Raw genomic sequence first — 18,019 nt, 5'->3', positions numbered from 1 at the left:
GTATTATATGGTATATGGCGGCACGATGTATGTATTATATGGTATATGGGGGCACACTGTATGTATAATATGGTATATGGCGGCACGCTGTATGTATTATATGGTATATGGCAGCACGATGTATGTATTATATGGTATATGGGGGCACACTGTATGTATAATATGGTATATGGCGGCACGCTGTATGTATTATATGGTATATGGCAGCACGCTGTATGTATTATATGGTATATGGGGGCACGCTGTATGTATTATATGGTATATGGTGACACGCTGTATGTATTATATGGTATATGGGGGCACACTGTATGTATTATATGGTATATGGGGGCACGCTGTATGTATTATATGGTATATGGCAGCACGCTGTATGTATTATATGGTATATGGGGGCACGCTGTATGTATTATATGGTATATGGCGGCACGCTGTATGTATTATATGGTATATGGGGGCACGCTGTATGTATTATATGGTATATGGCAGCACGCTGTATGTATTATATGGTATATGGCAGCACGCCGTATGTATTATATGGTATATGGGGGCATGCTGTATGTATTATATGGTATATGGCGGCACGCTGTATGTATTATATGGTATATGGCGGCACAGTGTATGTATTATATGGTATATGGGGGCATGCTGTATGTATTATATGGTATATGGCGGCACGCTGTATGTATTATATGGTATATGCCAGCACGCCGTATGTATTATATGGTATATGGCTGCACGCTGTATGTATTATATGGTATATGGCAGCACGCTGTATGTATTATATGGTATATGGAGGCACACTGTATGTATTATATGGTATATGGGGGCACGCTGTATGTATTATATGGTATATGGCAGCACGCTGTATGTATTATATGGTATATGGCAGCACGCTGTATGTATTATATGGTATATGGCGGCACAGTGTATGTATTATATGGTATATGGGGGCACGCTGTATGTATTATATGGTATATGGGGGCACGCTGTATGTATTATATGGTATATGGCGGCACGATGTATGTATTATATGGTATATGGGGGCACACTGTATGTATTATATGGTATATGGCGGCACGCTGTATGTATTATATGGTATATGGCAGCACGCTGTATGTATTATATGGTATATGGCAGCACGCTGTATGTATTATATGGTATATGGGGGCATACTGTATGTATTATATGGTATATGGCGGCATGCTGTATGTATTATATGGTATATGGCGGCACGCTGTATGTATTATATGGTATATGGCGGCACGCTGTATGTATTATATGGTATATGGCGGCACGCTGTATGTATTATATGGTATATGGAGGCACGCTGTATGTATTATATGGTATATGGAGGCACGCTGTATGTATTATATGGTATATGGGGGAACGCTGTATGTATTATATGGTATATGGCGGCACGCTGTGTGTATTATATGGTATATGGCAGCACGCTGTATGTATTATATGGTATATGGGGGCACGCTGTATGTATTATATGGTATATGGCGGCATGCTGTGTGTATTATATGGTATATGGCGGCACGCTGTATGTATTATATGGTATATGGGGGCACGCTGTATGTATTATATGGTATATGGCAGCACGCTGTATGTATTATATGGTATATGGGGGCACGCTGTATGTATTATATGGTATATGGGGGCACGCTGTATGTATTATATGGTATATGGCGGCACGCTGTATGTATTATCTGGTATATGGCAGCATGCTGTATGTATTATATGGTATATGGCGGCACGCTGTATGTATTATATGGTATATGGCGGCACGCTGTATGTATTATATGGTATCTATTATATATTACACGGAGGACGCCGGATGTATTTTATAATATATGGTGGCATGATGGATTGATTTTATATTATATGGCGGATTGTTGTATGTATTTTGTTCTTTATGGTAGCTCGCTGTGTGCATTATATAGTACATGGTGGCACGCTATTATGTATTTTGCATTGCTTTATTTTCAAATTAAACCAATATGATTTGGGTCTGGTCCTGACACTCCTTGATATAATACATATTTGGAGTGGGGGGGGGGCGTCTTTTTATAGCTCGCCTCAGGCAGCAGAAAGGCTAGGTTCACCCCTGGCTATGGGGTTAATATAATGAAAACACCTTACAAAATGACATGTTGTAGTTATTGGTAGTTTTATTGGTACCATTGGATCTTTTACCATAGAGACTAAATATTGTGCTACGTTATAGACCAGGTTCTAGTATGTGTTTGGGTTGTTTTTTGTTCTATATTTTAATGTTTTTTTTTAAATTGTATTATATTTTAGTAAAAAAAATTCTTTAAAAAAAAAAAATTACAATTTTTGGAGTTTTAAATGTTCCCCTATGGCGACTTAAACATTTCATCTTAATTCACTGTTGGAATAACAGACAAGTAGACCATTATAACGGGTAGCACTGATGACCACCACAGATGAGACACACACCTCTGCCATGTAGAAAGACCTTGAGCTCAGCACTCCTGTTTCCCTGTATGTGGCTTGCGCGTAGGACCTTGATATAAGATGATTCACCCTAGCATTGGGATGAATTTTGGACTGCCTATTCACATCCTAATGGGATATTGCCCTGATAAATAGGGTGTGTACATTGGAGTGAAGTAGGTGTATTATAAACCAGAAAAAGTTGCACATTTACCGTATATATTTAAGTATAAGCCTACCCGAATATAAGCCGAGGTACCTAATTTTACAAAAAAAAAAACTGGGAAAACCTATTGACACAGGTATAAGCCTAGGGTGGGAAATGCATTGGTCACAGCCTCTGCCTTGGGCGCACAGTAATCAAGAAGAGGACCTGTGGGGGTGTTGAAAAGATCGGCTTATACTTAAGTATATACGGTAATTTTGATATTAACCCCTTTCCGACAAGTGACGTAGTACATCATGGTCGGCAGTGACTTGCTAACACGAGAAGTATTACTACTATATTACCTTATATACTCATGTATAAGCCGAGTTTTTCAGCACAAAAATGTGCTGAAAAACATCCCCTCGGCTTATACACGAGTCAATAGCGATAGTCAATGGACTTAAAAAATAATAAACTTATATACTCACCCTCCGGTGGTCCCGATGCGCAGCGCTGCTCCCCCGATGGCATCGCGGCTCCTCTTCTGGCTTCCCGGCTCCTCTTCTTGCTTCAGCGCCCGTCTTCTGGCTTCTGTAACGTCGTGCTGGGCGCCCAGCACGATGTTAGAGAAGACAGAAGACGGGCGCTGAAGCAAGAAGAGGAGCCGCGCGGACATCGGGGGAGCAGCACTGCACATCGGGGCCACTGGAGGGTGAGTATATAAGTTTTTTGTTTTTTTTTAAATTATGGGCTGGCTGTATGCTACTGGGGGCAGGCTGTATACTACTGGGGGCAGGCTGTATACTACTGGGGGCAGGCTGGGAAGGCTGTATACTACTGGGGGCAGGCTGGGCTGTGCTGTATACTACTGGGGGCAGGCTGGGCTGGCTGTATACTACTGGGGGCAGGCTGGGCTGGCTGTATACTACTGGGGGCAAGCTGGGCAGGCTGTATACTATAGGGGACTGGCTGGCTATATACTGGGGGGGGGGTCTGTGACCAATGCATTTCCCACCCTCGGCTTATACTTGAGTCAATAGGTTTTTTCAGTTTTTGGTGGTAAAATTAGGGGTCTCGGTAGAGTTCTGGTAGCTACTGACCAGCTCTGTCAACCAAAAAAAAATGTTATGTCTCCGAAAAGATGGTGATTCGAAAATAAAAGAGATTTTCTCGTTATGAGTCTTTCTTCAGTAAGATAATAAAAATATATAAATGAGCTATCACCGTAATCGTAATTATCTATAGAATAAAGATGATAATGATTTTTATGGTTCGGTGAATGCCTCCCAAAAAAAGGGAAACCAGAATTGGCGATTTTCTTTTCCTCCATACATTCAAGAGTCAAAGAGGACCTGTCACCTATAACAAATGCACTAGGGGCTGCTTACTGAAGTAGGCAGCTCCTACCACTACCCTATTTTTAGCAGTGATAAACTGCTAGCTTTTCTGGCACTGTACAATAGGAACGCCGGACCGAGCTCACAGCGCTCCTTGCCACATGAAGCTTGTCCTGTGGAGTGGGAGGGGCGGTCCGGGGAAGAAGCAGCTTCGGACCACTTCTTCATGAATACGCTGGACTGCTTTGAGTTCGGTCCAGCATTCCTATTGTACTACGTGGCCTATTGTACTAGTGCCTTTGTTATAGGTGACAGGTCCTCTTTAATAAAAATCTCATCAATAAGCTGACAACCCACTAAAATGAAGTATTTTAAAGTGCACCTAAACTTTCAGAAAATAAGCCCTTATTTGTTTACATTGCCAAATTAAAATAAAGATTGTATTGCCTCTAAAAGGTGACAATGGCGCACCTTCCCTTCAATGCCCTGGCGTGTGCCCATACAGCAGGTTACCACCACATATTGGGGATTGTTATACTTGGGAGTGAGTGAGTAACAAACTTTGGGGAGCATTTTCGTATTTTATCCACCGAAAATGTGTAAAGTTTTTGAAAAATGCATTCATTTAGCCCAAAAAAAAAAAAATTCAAAATTGCACACGATTTTGTTTTAACCCATGTAAAGCAATTATAGGGCTAACAAACTTCATAAAAGTTGTCTTACATACATTGAGGAGTGTGGTTTTTATAATGGGGTAATTTATGGGATTTTACTATTATTTAGGCCTCTCAAAGTGACCTGAAACCTAAGCAGATCCCTCAAAAGTTTGATTCTTTTTATAAAAATGTGAAATATTGCACCTTAAGTTCTAAGCCTCATAACATCCTACAAAAATGAGAGAATGCATAAAGAACCATATCAACATAAAGCAGACATTCGGTTAATGTTAGTTATCAAGTTAAATACGTCTATATATATCTACCGTATTTTCCGGACTATAAGGCGCACATAAAAGCCTAGGATTTCCTTAGAAATCCAAAGTGCGCCTTATAGTCCGGTGCGCACTATGGAGGAGGGCAGCGGACCCTACTTACATAGGTCCCCGCTACCGGAGACAGCAGATCTCCAGCGGGAACTGCAGACCACGCGGCACAAACAACTTCTGCCGCGTCGGTCTGCAGTTCCCGCTGGAGATCTGCTGTCTCCGGTAGCGGGGATCTATGTAAGTAGGGTCCGCTGCCCTCCTCCACCTGAACGGACCCTCTTCCCCGGACCGCTAACCTCTTGCCGCTCTCACCTCCGCTCCATTTTCTGCCACGCCCCCGGACCTCCGCCACTCCCCTGGCCACCTTGCGCCTTATAGTCCGGTGCGCCTTATATATGGAATTTTTCCATATATAAGGCGTTTTCTACTAATGCGCCTTATAGTCCGGTGCGCCTAATGGCCCGGAAAATATGGTATATATATTTATATATGACTATGTATGTCAAAAAAATACAAAATGTTGAATTTTGAAACCAAGAATTTATTTTTAATTATTTCATATGTGCCAAACATATCACCCAAATTTTTTCAATTAACATGAAGTACAATGTGTCACCAGAAAACCATTTCAAAATCCAATGGATATGTTAACTGGTTCACGACCGCCCGCCGTGTATTCACGGCGGCGGTCGTGTCCCGCTGCATGGAGAGGGCTCACGGGCTGAGCCCTCTCCATAGCCGGTAAGTCTTTGCTGCATATTGCAGCAAAGGCTTACCGGTAACATCCGCGATCGGTGCTAGCACCGATTGCGGGTGTTGTCACAGCTATCGCTGCCGGCAGCCTCAAAAAGATGGTGGCGCACGGGCGTCTCCATGGTAGCCTCGGGTCTTCCGAACTCTGAGGCTATTTCGTTTTAACCCCTTTATTACAATGTGCTGAATGTACAATTGTAATGAATGAGGAGGAAAATCCGCATATACTGCCATACTGTAGTATGGCAGTATATGATAGGATCGATCAGACAACCTAGGGTTAAAGTAAAATTTTAAAAAAGTTACAAAAAAAATTAGAATAAAAAAACCTAAAAATTCAAATCACCCCCCTTTCCCTTGAACTGACATAAATATAAATAAACAGTAAAAATCATAAACACATTAGGTATCGACACGTCCAAAAATGCCCGATCTATCAAAATATATTAACAGTTTTTCAATGCGTTTAACCCTGTAACGGAAAATAGCGCCCAAAGTCGAAAATGGCACTTTTTTGCCATTTTGAAAAATATTTAAAAAAATATATAAAAAGTGATCAAAAGGTCGTACAGTCCTAAAAATGATATCATTGAAAATATGATCAAATGTCGCAAAAAATGACACCACCCACAGCTCCGTACACCAAAGTATAAAAAAGTTATTGGCGCCAGAAGATGGCAGAATCAAAAAAAAAAATTTTGTACAGGAGGTTTTAATTTTTGTAAATGTATGAAAACATTATAAAACCTATAAAAATTTGGTATCCCCGTAATCGTACCAACCCAAAGAATAAAGTAGACATGTCATTTGGGGCGCTCAGTGAAAACCGTAATATCCAAGCCTACAAGAAAAAGTCGCAAATGCGTTTTTTCAGCATTTTCACTGCATTTGGAATTTTTTTCCCGCTTCCGAGTACATGGCATGGAATATTTAATACCATCACTATGAAGTGCAATTTGTTACGCAGAAAACAAGCTGTCGCATAGCTCTTTACGTGTAAACTAAAAAAGTTATAGATTTTTGAAGGTGGGGAGTCCTTAACCGGTTAAAGCGTTCCAAAGCTATAACCACTTATAGTGGCACATGGCAGATTTTTAAAAATGGGCTGTGTCAGGAAGGTGAAAAGTGGCTTAGGTGGCAAGGGGTTAATCTTAGTCTGATCTTCTTCAAGCATGTTTTTTTCACTGAACCATGGTATGTGAAAAAAAAAACAGAAAGCTATGATTTTGTGTGCTGTCCATGGAGAACATGTAGAAAACATGGACAGAAATCAGTAATGTGAATAAGCCCCGAGTACTGACTCACAATATGATATAGAAGTGATATAGAGGGAATCTGGGGATTGTTACACTGCATCTGCCATAATACAATTCATTTGTAGGTGTTCAGTTTCACAAACTGAAATATGTCTGCAGCTTCCTGAGAAACGTGGAAATGTCGTAATGTTTCCACCAATTCTTGTAACTATATGACAACACAGACTCCACTGCAACTCCTTAAACTCCTCACAGCCAATATATTTCATATGTATCCCCACCTTCAAAAATCTATAACTTTTTTATTTTTCCATGTAAAGAGCTGAGTTCTTGTTTTCTGCATAACAATTTGCACTTCATAGTGACTGTATTTAATATTCCATGCCGTGTACTGGGAAGCAGGAAACAAAATTGGTGAACAAAATGCATTTGCGACATTTTCTTGTAGGCTTGGTATTTACGACTTTCACTGTGATCCCTGAATGACAAGTCTCCTTTATTCTTTGGGTCGGTACGATTACGTGGATACCAAATTTGTATAGGTTTGTATAGGTAATGTTTTCATACATTTACATAAATTAAAACCGCTATAGAAAAATTCTTCATTATGCCATATTCTGGCGCTTATAACTTTTTTATATGTCAGTGTATGGACCTGTGTGTGGTGCCATGTTTTGCGAGATGAGATGCCATTTTCAATTCTACCATTTTGAGGACTAAACGACCTTTTGATTTACATTATTACATTTTTTATATGTTGCAAAATGGTGAAACTGTAGCATTTTTTGACTTAATTATATTTTGATAGATTGGACATTTTGGGACACATCGATGCATAAAATGTTTATGATTTTTACTGTTTCTTTTTATATCAGTTCTAGAGATTTATTTAATTTATTTTTTAACTTTTTATTTTTTACTATTTTTCAGACCCCCAAGGATACTTTAACCCTAGGTTGTCTGATCCTACCATATAGTGCAATATTACAATATGACAGTATATGGGGATTTTCCACATCATCTATTACAATGTTCAAATTGCACATTGTGATAGATAGGGTAAAACGAGACATCCTTGGTTCTTTGTATGACCCAGGGCTGTCATGGTAGCAAATCCATGCTCCCCGATGACATTATGGGGAGCAAACACCCACCTTGTACGGAGAGGGCTCAACCTGTGATCCCTCTCCATAGACCTGCAGCCGATGAGTGATGTACTAATATGTGACACACATCCGTAAAAGGTTAAGGTCTTCCAGGCAATGTACTGGAGATTGTTGGCCTATCCAAGACCATAGTGGTAATTTATATCATAAATCTACACGACTGTTTTCACCTTGTACTTTTCTGTTTTTGCATCTCCATTTGCTGCTCCCGTCCTCCCAAAAGCCAGAATTTGTTTTTATTTTTCTGTGTGACAAATTGTTCTTCCTAGTGGCTCCATTCAATATCCCATGCAATGTATTAGCCCCTTACTGACATGTGATGTAATACTACGGGTGCGGGTGCATGGAGAGGGCTCACGGGCTGAGCCCTCTCCATAGCCCGTAAGTCTTTGCTGCATATTGCAGCAAAGACTTACCAGTAACACCTGCAATCGTTGCTAGCACCGATCGCGGATGTTACCACAGCAATCGCTGCCGGCAAAGCTGCCTGCAGCTTCAAAAAGATGGTAGCGCATATACCGTATTTTTTGGACTATAAGGCGCACAAAAAATCCTTTGATTTTCTCAGAAATCAAAGGTGCACCTTATAGTCCAGTGCGCCTTGTATATGACGCGTACTTACAGACAACACCTGCCTTGAACTGTGCGTAGGTCTGCCACCTGCTGGCCATTCATCCTTATAATCAGGTGCGCCTTGTAATCCAGTGCGCCTTATATATGAACCTAGAGATTTTAGCAGGCATTTATTGATGGTGTGCCTTATACTCCGGTGCGCCTCATAGTCCGAAAAATACTGTAATATCCCATGCAATGTATTAACTCCTTACTGACATGTGATGTAATACTACGTCGGTAAGGGTAATACGTCACATGCCGGGTGCGGGTGAATGGAGAGGGCTCATGGGCTGAGCCCTCTCCTGAGCCGTTAAGTCTTTGCTTCAAATTGCAGCAAAGGCTTACCGGTAACATCCGCGATCGGTGCTGGGGTGTTTTCCTGCTGATCACCGTCGGGCGCCACCATCTTTCCGAGGATCATTGCTCCCGTGGCGTCATCAGGGAGCGGCAATCCGTCGCCATGACAGCATCGGGTCTTCCGAAGACCCGAGGCCGATTTAGGTTAACCTATTCATTACAATGTGCACATTGTAATGAATGAGGAGTAAAATCCCCATATACTGCCATACTATAGTATGACAGTACCCTAGGGAGTCTGAAAAATAGTAAAAATTAAAAAAAAAGTAAAAAAAAAATTATAATAAAAAAACCTAAAAACTCAAATCACCCCCCTTTCCCTAGAACTGATATAAATATAAATAAACAGTAAAAATCATGAACACATTAGGTATTGCCGCATCCAAAAATGCCCGATCTATCAAAATATAATAACGGTTTTTCACTGCGTTTAACCCTGTAATGGAAAATCGCGCCTAAAGTCGAAATGGCCCTTTTTTGCCATTTAAAAAATTTTTTAATATTCTATAAAAAGTGATCAAAAGGTGATCCTAAAATGATATAATTGTAAACATCATCAAAAGCGAAAAAAACGACAACTCCCAAACTCAGTATACCAAAGTATAAAGTAGTTATTAGCGCCAAAAAATTTTTGTAGAGGTTTTAATTTTTTGAAATGTCTGAAAACATTATAAAACCTATACAAATTTGGTATCCCTGTAATCATACCGACCCAAAGAATAAAGTAGACATGTCATTTGGGTTACACAGTGAAATCTGTAAAATCCAAGCCCACAAAAATATGGCACAAATTTTTGCCAATTTCACTGCATTTGGAATTTTTTTCCCGCTTCCCAGTACACGGCATAGAATATTAAATACCACCATTTTGAAGTGTAATTTGTTATGCAGAAAATAAGCCATAACACAGCTCTGTACATTTAAAAATAAAACAGCTTTTTGAAGGTGGGGAGGGAAAAATGAAACCGCAAAAACGAAAAAGGGCTGCGTCTGGAAGTGGTTAAGAAGCTGGAAAACCTTACCCCTCTGGTACTGTAGCAGTTCTAGTTTCCTACTATTACTAGAGAAGTAGATGAGTGTGACATAACACGCTTTCTTCACACTATGATTACTCCATACATCTTTTTTTGTTATGTTCCTGTTTTAGGCTGAGTTGGAAGAAATGGTGAAGAAAGAGCATGCAGCGATTGATGCAGCCTCTCAGGAAAGCTCCTCTACAAAGACAGAGAAAAAGACTTCCCCTGAGAAGAAGGAGGGTGAAAAATCTACAGAGTAAACCCTCAAGTCAGATCTCATCTCCATGAATGCACCCCGGCTCTTCATACAGGGTGTTACCTGGGAACTTTACAGGCACTTTTTGCACAAAGTTATGGAAGAATGATGAAAAGTTGTAAATTCTAGAAATTGACTCGCCCTTGTTATAGATAAAAGACAATGGGGCAGATTTATCTCTAATGTCGTAAGAGCACAGTTAGAGAATCCACTCTTACACTGCACCAGGTTTCTCACTGTCTCTGATGCTGGATAATAAATCTGGTGCAGTATAAGATTATCTAGTCATAGCACCTCTTGACAGTTTGCTTAGTTTACACCAGAAAACTGTGCCAAAGTTCTGATATAATAGCATTGTTTTTGGCCCATGGATTTTTTGGTGTGAGGCCCGACCCCCTTTCCATAGGCCGTGCCCCCTTTTGCTTAATAGTCGTAAAAGTGTATAAAAACTGTCTAAAACCCTTGATAAATGTGGCACAGACAGGTTTTTTTGGTGCAAAAACAGAAAATCTGCCCCCATATGTATTTCTGGAAGGTCTGTCAGCCAAGGAATCTAAATACAATCACATTATTAGGGTCTATATGAAATAGTAATGCTGTGCTGTACCAGGGCTTTCATACTATATATACATTGATGACATATAGGTTTATATACTGTCAACATTGTTAAGTTGTAGCCTGGTGGTATAATTTACTGTTCTAGTAGCAGCACAGTCACATTCACTTGGCATGGCTATGGCATTCATTCCCTTTAGATCGCCTGGCCAGAGCGCCACTGTTTCTATAGGACCCTCATCAAAATCGACAAATTACACTTGTCACCTATGAATTAGCTTCCCAAAAACTTATGAAAACAATTCTAATTTAAAAGTGTATTTTGAGAGAGAAGAAAAGCAAAACAGATAAATTTACCAGAAATATCTGATTTATGAATGTTTTAATTTGGTAAGAAATCCTTTTACCATCAGAAGAAAAAAAAAACAGATTATTAATAAAGAAAAATTTTGTAACTCTAATATATGGCCAGCGCTATACATATGTAACAGGTGCACATTGTGTAAGTGCCCACCGTACTTCCATTCTACTCCCAGTGATTGTCATCTTCACACATACACACTTCCATATCTTCCAAGGTTATGTGTTTGCTGTGTTATGTCTTATAACATATATTCTGATAGTAATGAATTGGGCTCATATCTGTAGCTCATCCTAAAGTAGCTTGCCAAGAATTGACCTATTGGTAACAGGCCAGTGGAGTCACTCTCATTACCCCGTCCTTGTTTTCCGAGTGCAAGGACGGACCCCAATGATCTTATGTTGATGACCTCTCCCAATGATAGATCATTGATCTAAACTCTTACCCCGCGAGGTGACATCACCAGGATGATATGGCAGCACTGTCCTCTGCAATAACCACATAACTGTGACAAATAGGAACTTCACTGTGGACCTTGTGAAACAAAAAACATTGGGGGTCATTTATTAAGGGCCCGATTCGCGTTTTCCCGACGTGTTACCCGAATATTTCCGTTTTGCGCCGCTTGTACTTAAATTGCCCCGGGATTTTGGCGCACGCGATCGGATTGTGGCGCATCGGCGCTGGCATGCGCGCGACGGAAATCGGGGGGCGTGGCCGAACGAAAACCCGACGTATTCGGAAAAACCGCCGCATTTAAAAACCGAAAATGTGTCGCATAAGGACCGCTTACCTTCACCTGGTCCAGCTCGGTGCATTCCGGCGCGATGAGTTTACTTTCAGCGCAGCAGCGCCACCTGGTGGACGGCGGAAGAACTACCTTATTAAATCCCGGCCGGACCCGAATCCAGAGCGGAGAAGCCGCCGCTGGAACGCGAATGGACCGGGTAAGTAAATTTGCCCCATTATGTGTTTTCTGAAGAAACAATAAAGTCCACTATGTTTTTAAAAACCATCTTTTGGGGGTTAATGAAATAGTCTTCTAATTAATTACACATAGTAAAAGTGACCGTCAGTATATAGACAGATTCAGTACTGGACATTTTAACAAAATGACAGTGTTCTGTAATTGTGATTATTTCAGGGTCAAAAAACTGGCATAAAAGTCCTATATGTCCTCCTGTATCTCAGTGCTGATTAAACATTGTTTGACAGACCCTATTGACAAGCAGAAAGGCAACACCCAGGTGTCAGAATACAATGAGATTGCTCAGAATACAATAAGATGTCCTGTTTTGCCTGCAGTGCCTCTTCTGTCTTTTAATAACCTTACTCCCTAACTTCTAGTTTTAATATAAGATTTTATTTAACACTGAGATCAAATTTGATGTGTACTTTTTTTTTTCTAACCTGAAATCTGTCAATGTCAGTCTCTACTATACTATATAGCAGTAAAACAATTGTTGTTGCGGTGCACAATTTGCCCCTACGGAGCTACTCACAGAACAAGACCGGTCCACAAAGTCTCAATGATAAAGCAGTTTTTTGAAAGAAAAACCTTGGAGGTGAAACCCTGGGTCGGGCAGCTTGGTTGAGCTAGCGTCCCACTATTAATTTTGAAGCACAATTTTACTTATGTTTCAATATCATCTGACAAGAATCAGTTAAGAGACGAAAGGGGAACAAACGTGGTGGTGCTGGTCTGAACTGAGGCATAGTTTCATCAGAAGGATCTGTCATTGCTAATGCTGGATTTCATTGAATGGATATCTAACACTAAAGGAGAATAATTAGAAGAACTCTGGAGCTCCGGCTAGAAGGAAAATTGATTATTTTCTTTCAAAAAACTACTATATAGCAGTGGCGGCGAACCTATGGCACAGGTGCCAGAGGTGGCACTCAAAGCCCTTTCTGTGGGCACTCAGGCCATTGACCCCAAGACAGAGCTCACTAAACAGGACCAAATTCACCAAATCTATCTGAAGACCCAGGCAATTTAAGAGATGCTGTAATCAGCGCTATTTTAAAATGACTCCTCATTGGCTGTTTGGAACTGCGGTAAAAGTAAGAAAGTGTTGATAGAACTGAATCTTTGTAGGTCATCCTACTGGACTATACATTCTTACTGTATAGAGAGAACGCTGGTGAGAAGCTACAATGATAGTCTGGATGTGCCCTACTTCTTTCAACTGTATTAGTGGCCTCAAGGTGCCGGTACGACTGATAGATGTTGAAGAGCAGGTAGCAATAAGTTACTGCTTAAAATGCAATGTTGGCACTTTGCGGTAAATAAGTGGATTTTGGTTGTAGTTTGGGCACTCGGTCTCTTAAAGGTCCGCCATCACTGCTATATAATATAGAATATGTCAGAATACAGTCTGACATATTCAAACAACTGACATTTTTAAACGCCTTTGGGAAATTGTCATGGACTCGGTGAAAAGGGGCTTCCTCAATGTTCACCAAAACCTTTGGTGCACAGTTTAAAACTAGGTCTAAAATAGGAACCGACAGTCTATAATGCACCAGAATTTATCATCACAGCATTAAATCCAGTGCAGCAAAGGACTAGTGTTCTCTAGTTAGAAACTGGCAGAACCCGAGATACATTGTTAAATTTCCCCATTGTGTTACAGAATCTGCCAAATGCAGATGTGAACTTAGCGTAAGAAAGGTGCAACATTGGGTAAACAAGATAGGACCTATACTTAAACTGGTCCATACGTTTTACATAATTGGTTTGGTTAAGTGGTGTCTGTTTAATACACTGGAAGGAGAGGAAAACTGTCTAAAAAGCTAATTCTTTTTATAGAGAATAATAGATTTGCAATCAGGAAGTCCTCATCCACATATGGCTGAAACCATCAGATCTGGACGATACAGATCTGATATGTATTACCAGCTTTAGATATTGTATTAATAGTCCTCTATGTAATTCAGTAAGTAATAGATCTGTTATCTTCAATACTTGTTTTCATTTGTCAGAGTTTTACGTTACAATATCAACAGCATTATAGAAAGCAGTCCTTTTGATCCCTGTGAGGCCGTGTTCACATTTTGTGTTTTATTTGCCATTTACAGTATGTTAACATTAAATGTAAATGTTTTCAGTTATTTTCAGCAGTTTTTGGTAGCCATTATGACGTGTCCAACACAGAGAAGAGATGCAGGTCTTTCCATTAAGCTACACATGAACATATTGGGGCACATTTACTTCGTCCGATTTGTGTTGCATGAAAGTTCCCCGAAAAGTCGGAAAACCAGACGGAAGTGGTGCAGCGGAACCCGTAGTAAATAAGCCCCATTCTTTTCACAGACTGCAAACAACTAATCAACATGTATTCATATATGGCATGTCATGTCGTCACATACAGTACATCAGAATAGCAATCCGAATCACAACTGCTCTAACATCCTTATAACTTTCTCTGAATTTCATGCTAGATTTCCGTGACACCATTCACAATTGAAATGATTGGACCCAATCTCTCATGTTTGACAATAGAACTTTCCTTCAATGAGCCCTTCTTGTCTGGGTATCCCCTCATAGCTCAACAGTCAGTGATTTCATCCCATGAATTGTTCCACAATGTCACAACCTCTTGCAGTATCCTAATAAACTACTAATGCTTATGTATGCTGTGGGGGGGTAGCAATGACCAGTGCTAGGTCTTAGTTTTAGGGGAGGCCTTATATTTCTAAGCTAGAAAAAAAAATATTTTTTGAGTGTCTAAATTTTGGGGAAACAGGTAGTTGCTGGAAAAACATGCACCTGTTCTGTGTGTTTCACCACTCCTGCTTTTAGATCACAAAAACTGATGAACTGAAGACCTTATGAGATGTGAAATATGCTTTATTTTTACATATGTTTGCTCTCCGAGTCTTCCAGATCCAACACCACAGATCTGTAGAGATAGTATTATGATTTTATGCATTCTATGGGAGACATTGATCAGGGCTGGCATACAGCCCTGAAATAATTTCAGTGCCTAGCGGAGTGCCAGGTGTTTTTCGGTTATTTTGCCCTTTATGCCACCTCCACGGCGGTGGAGAGGGCCGGTGTTGGGTGTTCCTGCAACCGTTCAAGCCTGAAGCAAGCCTGGCAGGGCCTGGTGTACAATTGTACGCCATGTAGACGTCCACCTAAATCATTAAGGGGCTCCAGTCTTCTCATGTATCTGGCAACGCCGGAGGGGCTGGTTTTATCACAAGCATAAAGTGCCAAATGATAAATGTCCCCCTGTGACTTTATTTGTAAACATAGCGGATATGCTTCCACACATCAGATTGTGTACTGGAGACTGATATAAGTGATTGTCATTTCATTATTGTATTAAAATAATTTAAACTTTTTTTTCTGCAGTTACTATTCTGCCATTTGATATTCCATGAACTGTACTGAGAAGCTGGAAAAAAATTCAAAATCCCGTACAATACAGTACAAAAAGTAAATTGCATAGATGTGAATTTTTTTTTAAGGGCTTCATAGGTACGGTTTATGACACTCCTTCGCGTCTGTAGATACCAAATTTATATAATTTTTGTTATGTTTTAATGCATTAATTTTTTTGATAGATTTAATCTTTTTGATCACTTTTTATTGAAATTTTTACGTGTGGTGAAATGGCAGATTTGTGTAGATTTGAATCTTTGTTTCCATTATAAGGTTCACTGAATAATAATTGTAATATTTTGATATATTGGGGCATTTGGAACACAAGGCTACATAAGATGTTTATAATTGTGGGTTGTTTTTGGGGCCCCTAGTTGCCATTACTTTGTACAACTAACACAAGACTAGTCAGAAATATGCTACATGTGTACAGAGCATTATAAGGAAACAAATTAAAATTAGCTGACCTCATTGGTCATGTTATCCCGTTAGGTACTGGTCAGGAATGCTAGGAGAGAAACACTTGGTCTGGTCAAAGGGTGACACGTGAAGCAAAAATTTAGAAAAATATCAATCCGCACTACCAAAAAAATGTTAAAAACTAAAAAAAACCTTTATTTTAGAAATATGTTTTTAAAAATTACGATCGCATAAAAAGCAGCAGCAATTCATACCTAATGACAAAGCACACAAGCCAAACATTTATGGAGTTGGACGGACGTAACTGAAAGTAGTGGAACACTCCCTGTGCCTCATTCTGATAGAAGTCACATGACACATGCTGAAATACTATCTCTCACCGCATACCGTAGCCGGGGAGTGCGTATGTCCTACAATTGCAACTATATGCAAGAAAATGGCAACTTAATGAGTGACTAAACTCATAAAACTGTGACTTGATAAGTGAGTGATGTTTATGTTACCAAAGAAAGAGAATTATGTTACCAAAGAAAGAGAATAAACCTCATCATCAAAGGCCCAACATGCATAATATATATCTGCTGAGGGATCATATCTGAAGAGAAACTATTTCTGAATGGATATAGGGTAAGTCATTCTTGTAATTCGGCCCTCCTAGATAACAAGCGTCAATAGATTTACACGTCATGGATTATTAAACACGGTCATGGATTTTTTTCTTGCTGTGACCGGCGTTCTGCTGTATTTAAGATGAACACCCATTGATTGAATGATAAAGCTACTTTGGTCTCACCTATCTTCTTGTGTTTTATATATAGACTGTATGGACCATGGATGGGCTGTGTGAAGTAATAACCTAAGTCTCTCAAACCCCTGTTTAATTTGGTTAAACCAGAAAAAATATTTCATTGTGCCCTATTTATGTAAATGATATATTATGCCTCCCTAATGAATAATACTATATATAGTGCCCCTAATGAATTTTATAACTCAATCCCTTAAGGGGATTATTATATATATTGAACCCCATAATTATTATTATTATATAATAAATTGAGACCCATCATAGAGGCTCTATCATATTATTATTCATTATGTGTCTGTGGGCTGGGATGATGGGTAGGCCGAGGTAGGCGATTGCTTAGGACACCACCTCTGCTCTGGTCGTGCAGGGGGTAAAAAAAAATCACAGTCGTCAATGATATAGCAACACCGTATGATTCAATGGAGAGGAACATGGCACAGCAGCTGCTCCCAACTGCTGCCCAAGCCACCACTGTGCTGCACACTTCCTCTTCTACAAAACTTCATGCTTCCGACTGGGCTCTGCTTTACCTGTGCCACCGACACTGAATGATGAAAGCCAGGGAAGGGCGAATATGGGCCCTGGGCTGCATAAAGGTTAAATTTGTGTCCTGTTCCCGTAGACCTTCTGTTATTAGTAGCAGAATTTTTTTGTCATGTCCGATTCATTTGCGCCTCATTTTGCACCAAATTTGTCTCTAATTTTTACCCTACAAAGTAGATCTGATTTGAGACTAATAATGGAACGAGATTCAAAAAAGGTGACAGAATGCTCAGGGCTTAATTTTTACACAAAAAGGGATTAGCAATGTCCGGACTACATTGTGAGCAAATGCAGGGAATAAAAGTTACAGATATGGGAAAAAACTATTCTTGCTCAAATGAGTCTTTGCCTTTTTTTATTATAATGTACAGGAAATGGAGTCTGATAATATCTGTACAATAAGACAATAATCACTCACAGAGATGATCCTATAGAAAATGATGAAGTCATTACTGGAGAAATATTACATTTTAAAACTGCTCCGAAGTATTTTTTATGTTGCATAGAGGTAATTTTTAATTTGGCAAGTGAAAACCTTTGTTTTTAGTAATGAAAAGTGAAGGTTTTTTTGAAGTGCACCTGCTCAGAGA

At 39.8% G+C, this 18,019-nt stretch overlaps 1 protein-coding gene across 3 annotated transcripts in view; it reads left to right on the top strand.

Annotated features, from left to right (window-relative positions):
* The window catches only part of SIRT2 (sirtuin 2), a 38,906-nt gene extending 27,538 nt beyond the window's left edge, over positions 1–11,368 (top strand). For all 3 annotated transcript variants that reach the window (XM_072137733.1, XM_072137732.1, XM_072137730.1), the window contains exon 16: positions 10,228–11,368. In XM_072137733.1, coding sequence (XP_071993834.1) covers positions 10,228–10,356 — 129 coding nt within the window. In that variant the 3' untranslated portion in view covers positions 10,357–11,368. The remainder of the gene's footprint in view (positions 1–10,227) is intronic.
* The last annotated feature ends 6,651 nt before the right edge of the window (positions 11,369–18,019 follow it).

The sequence above is a fragment of the Engystomops pustulosus genome, chromosome 2 (genome assembly GCF_040894005.1).
Source record: "Engystomops pustulosus chromosome 2, aEngPut4.maternal, whole genome shotgun sequence".
Taxonomy (NCBI): Eukaryota; Metazoa; Chordata; class Amphibia; order Anura; family Leptodactylidae; genus Engystomops; species Engystomops pustulosus.
Note: the sequence above shows the minus strand (reverse complement) of the source record. Positions and strands in the feature narration are given on the sequence as shown.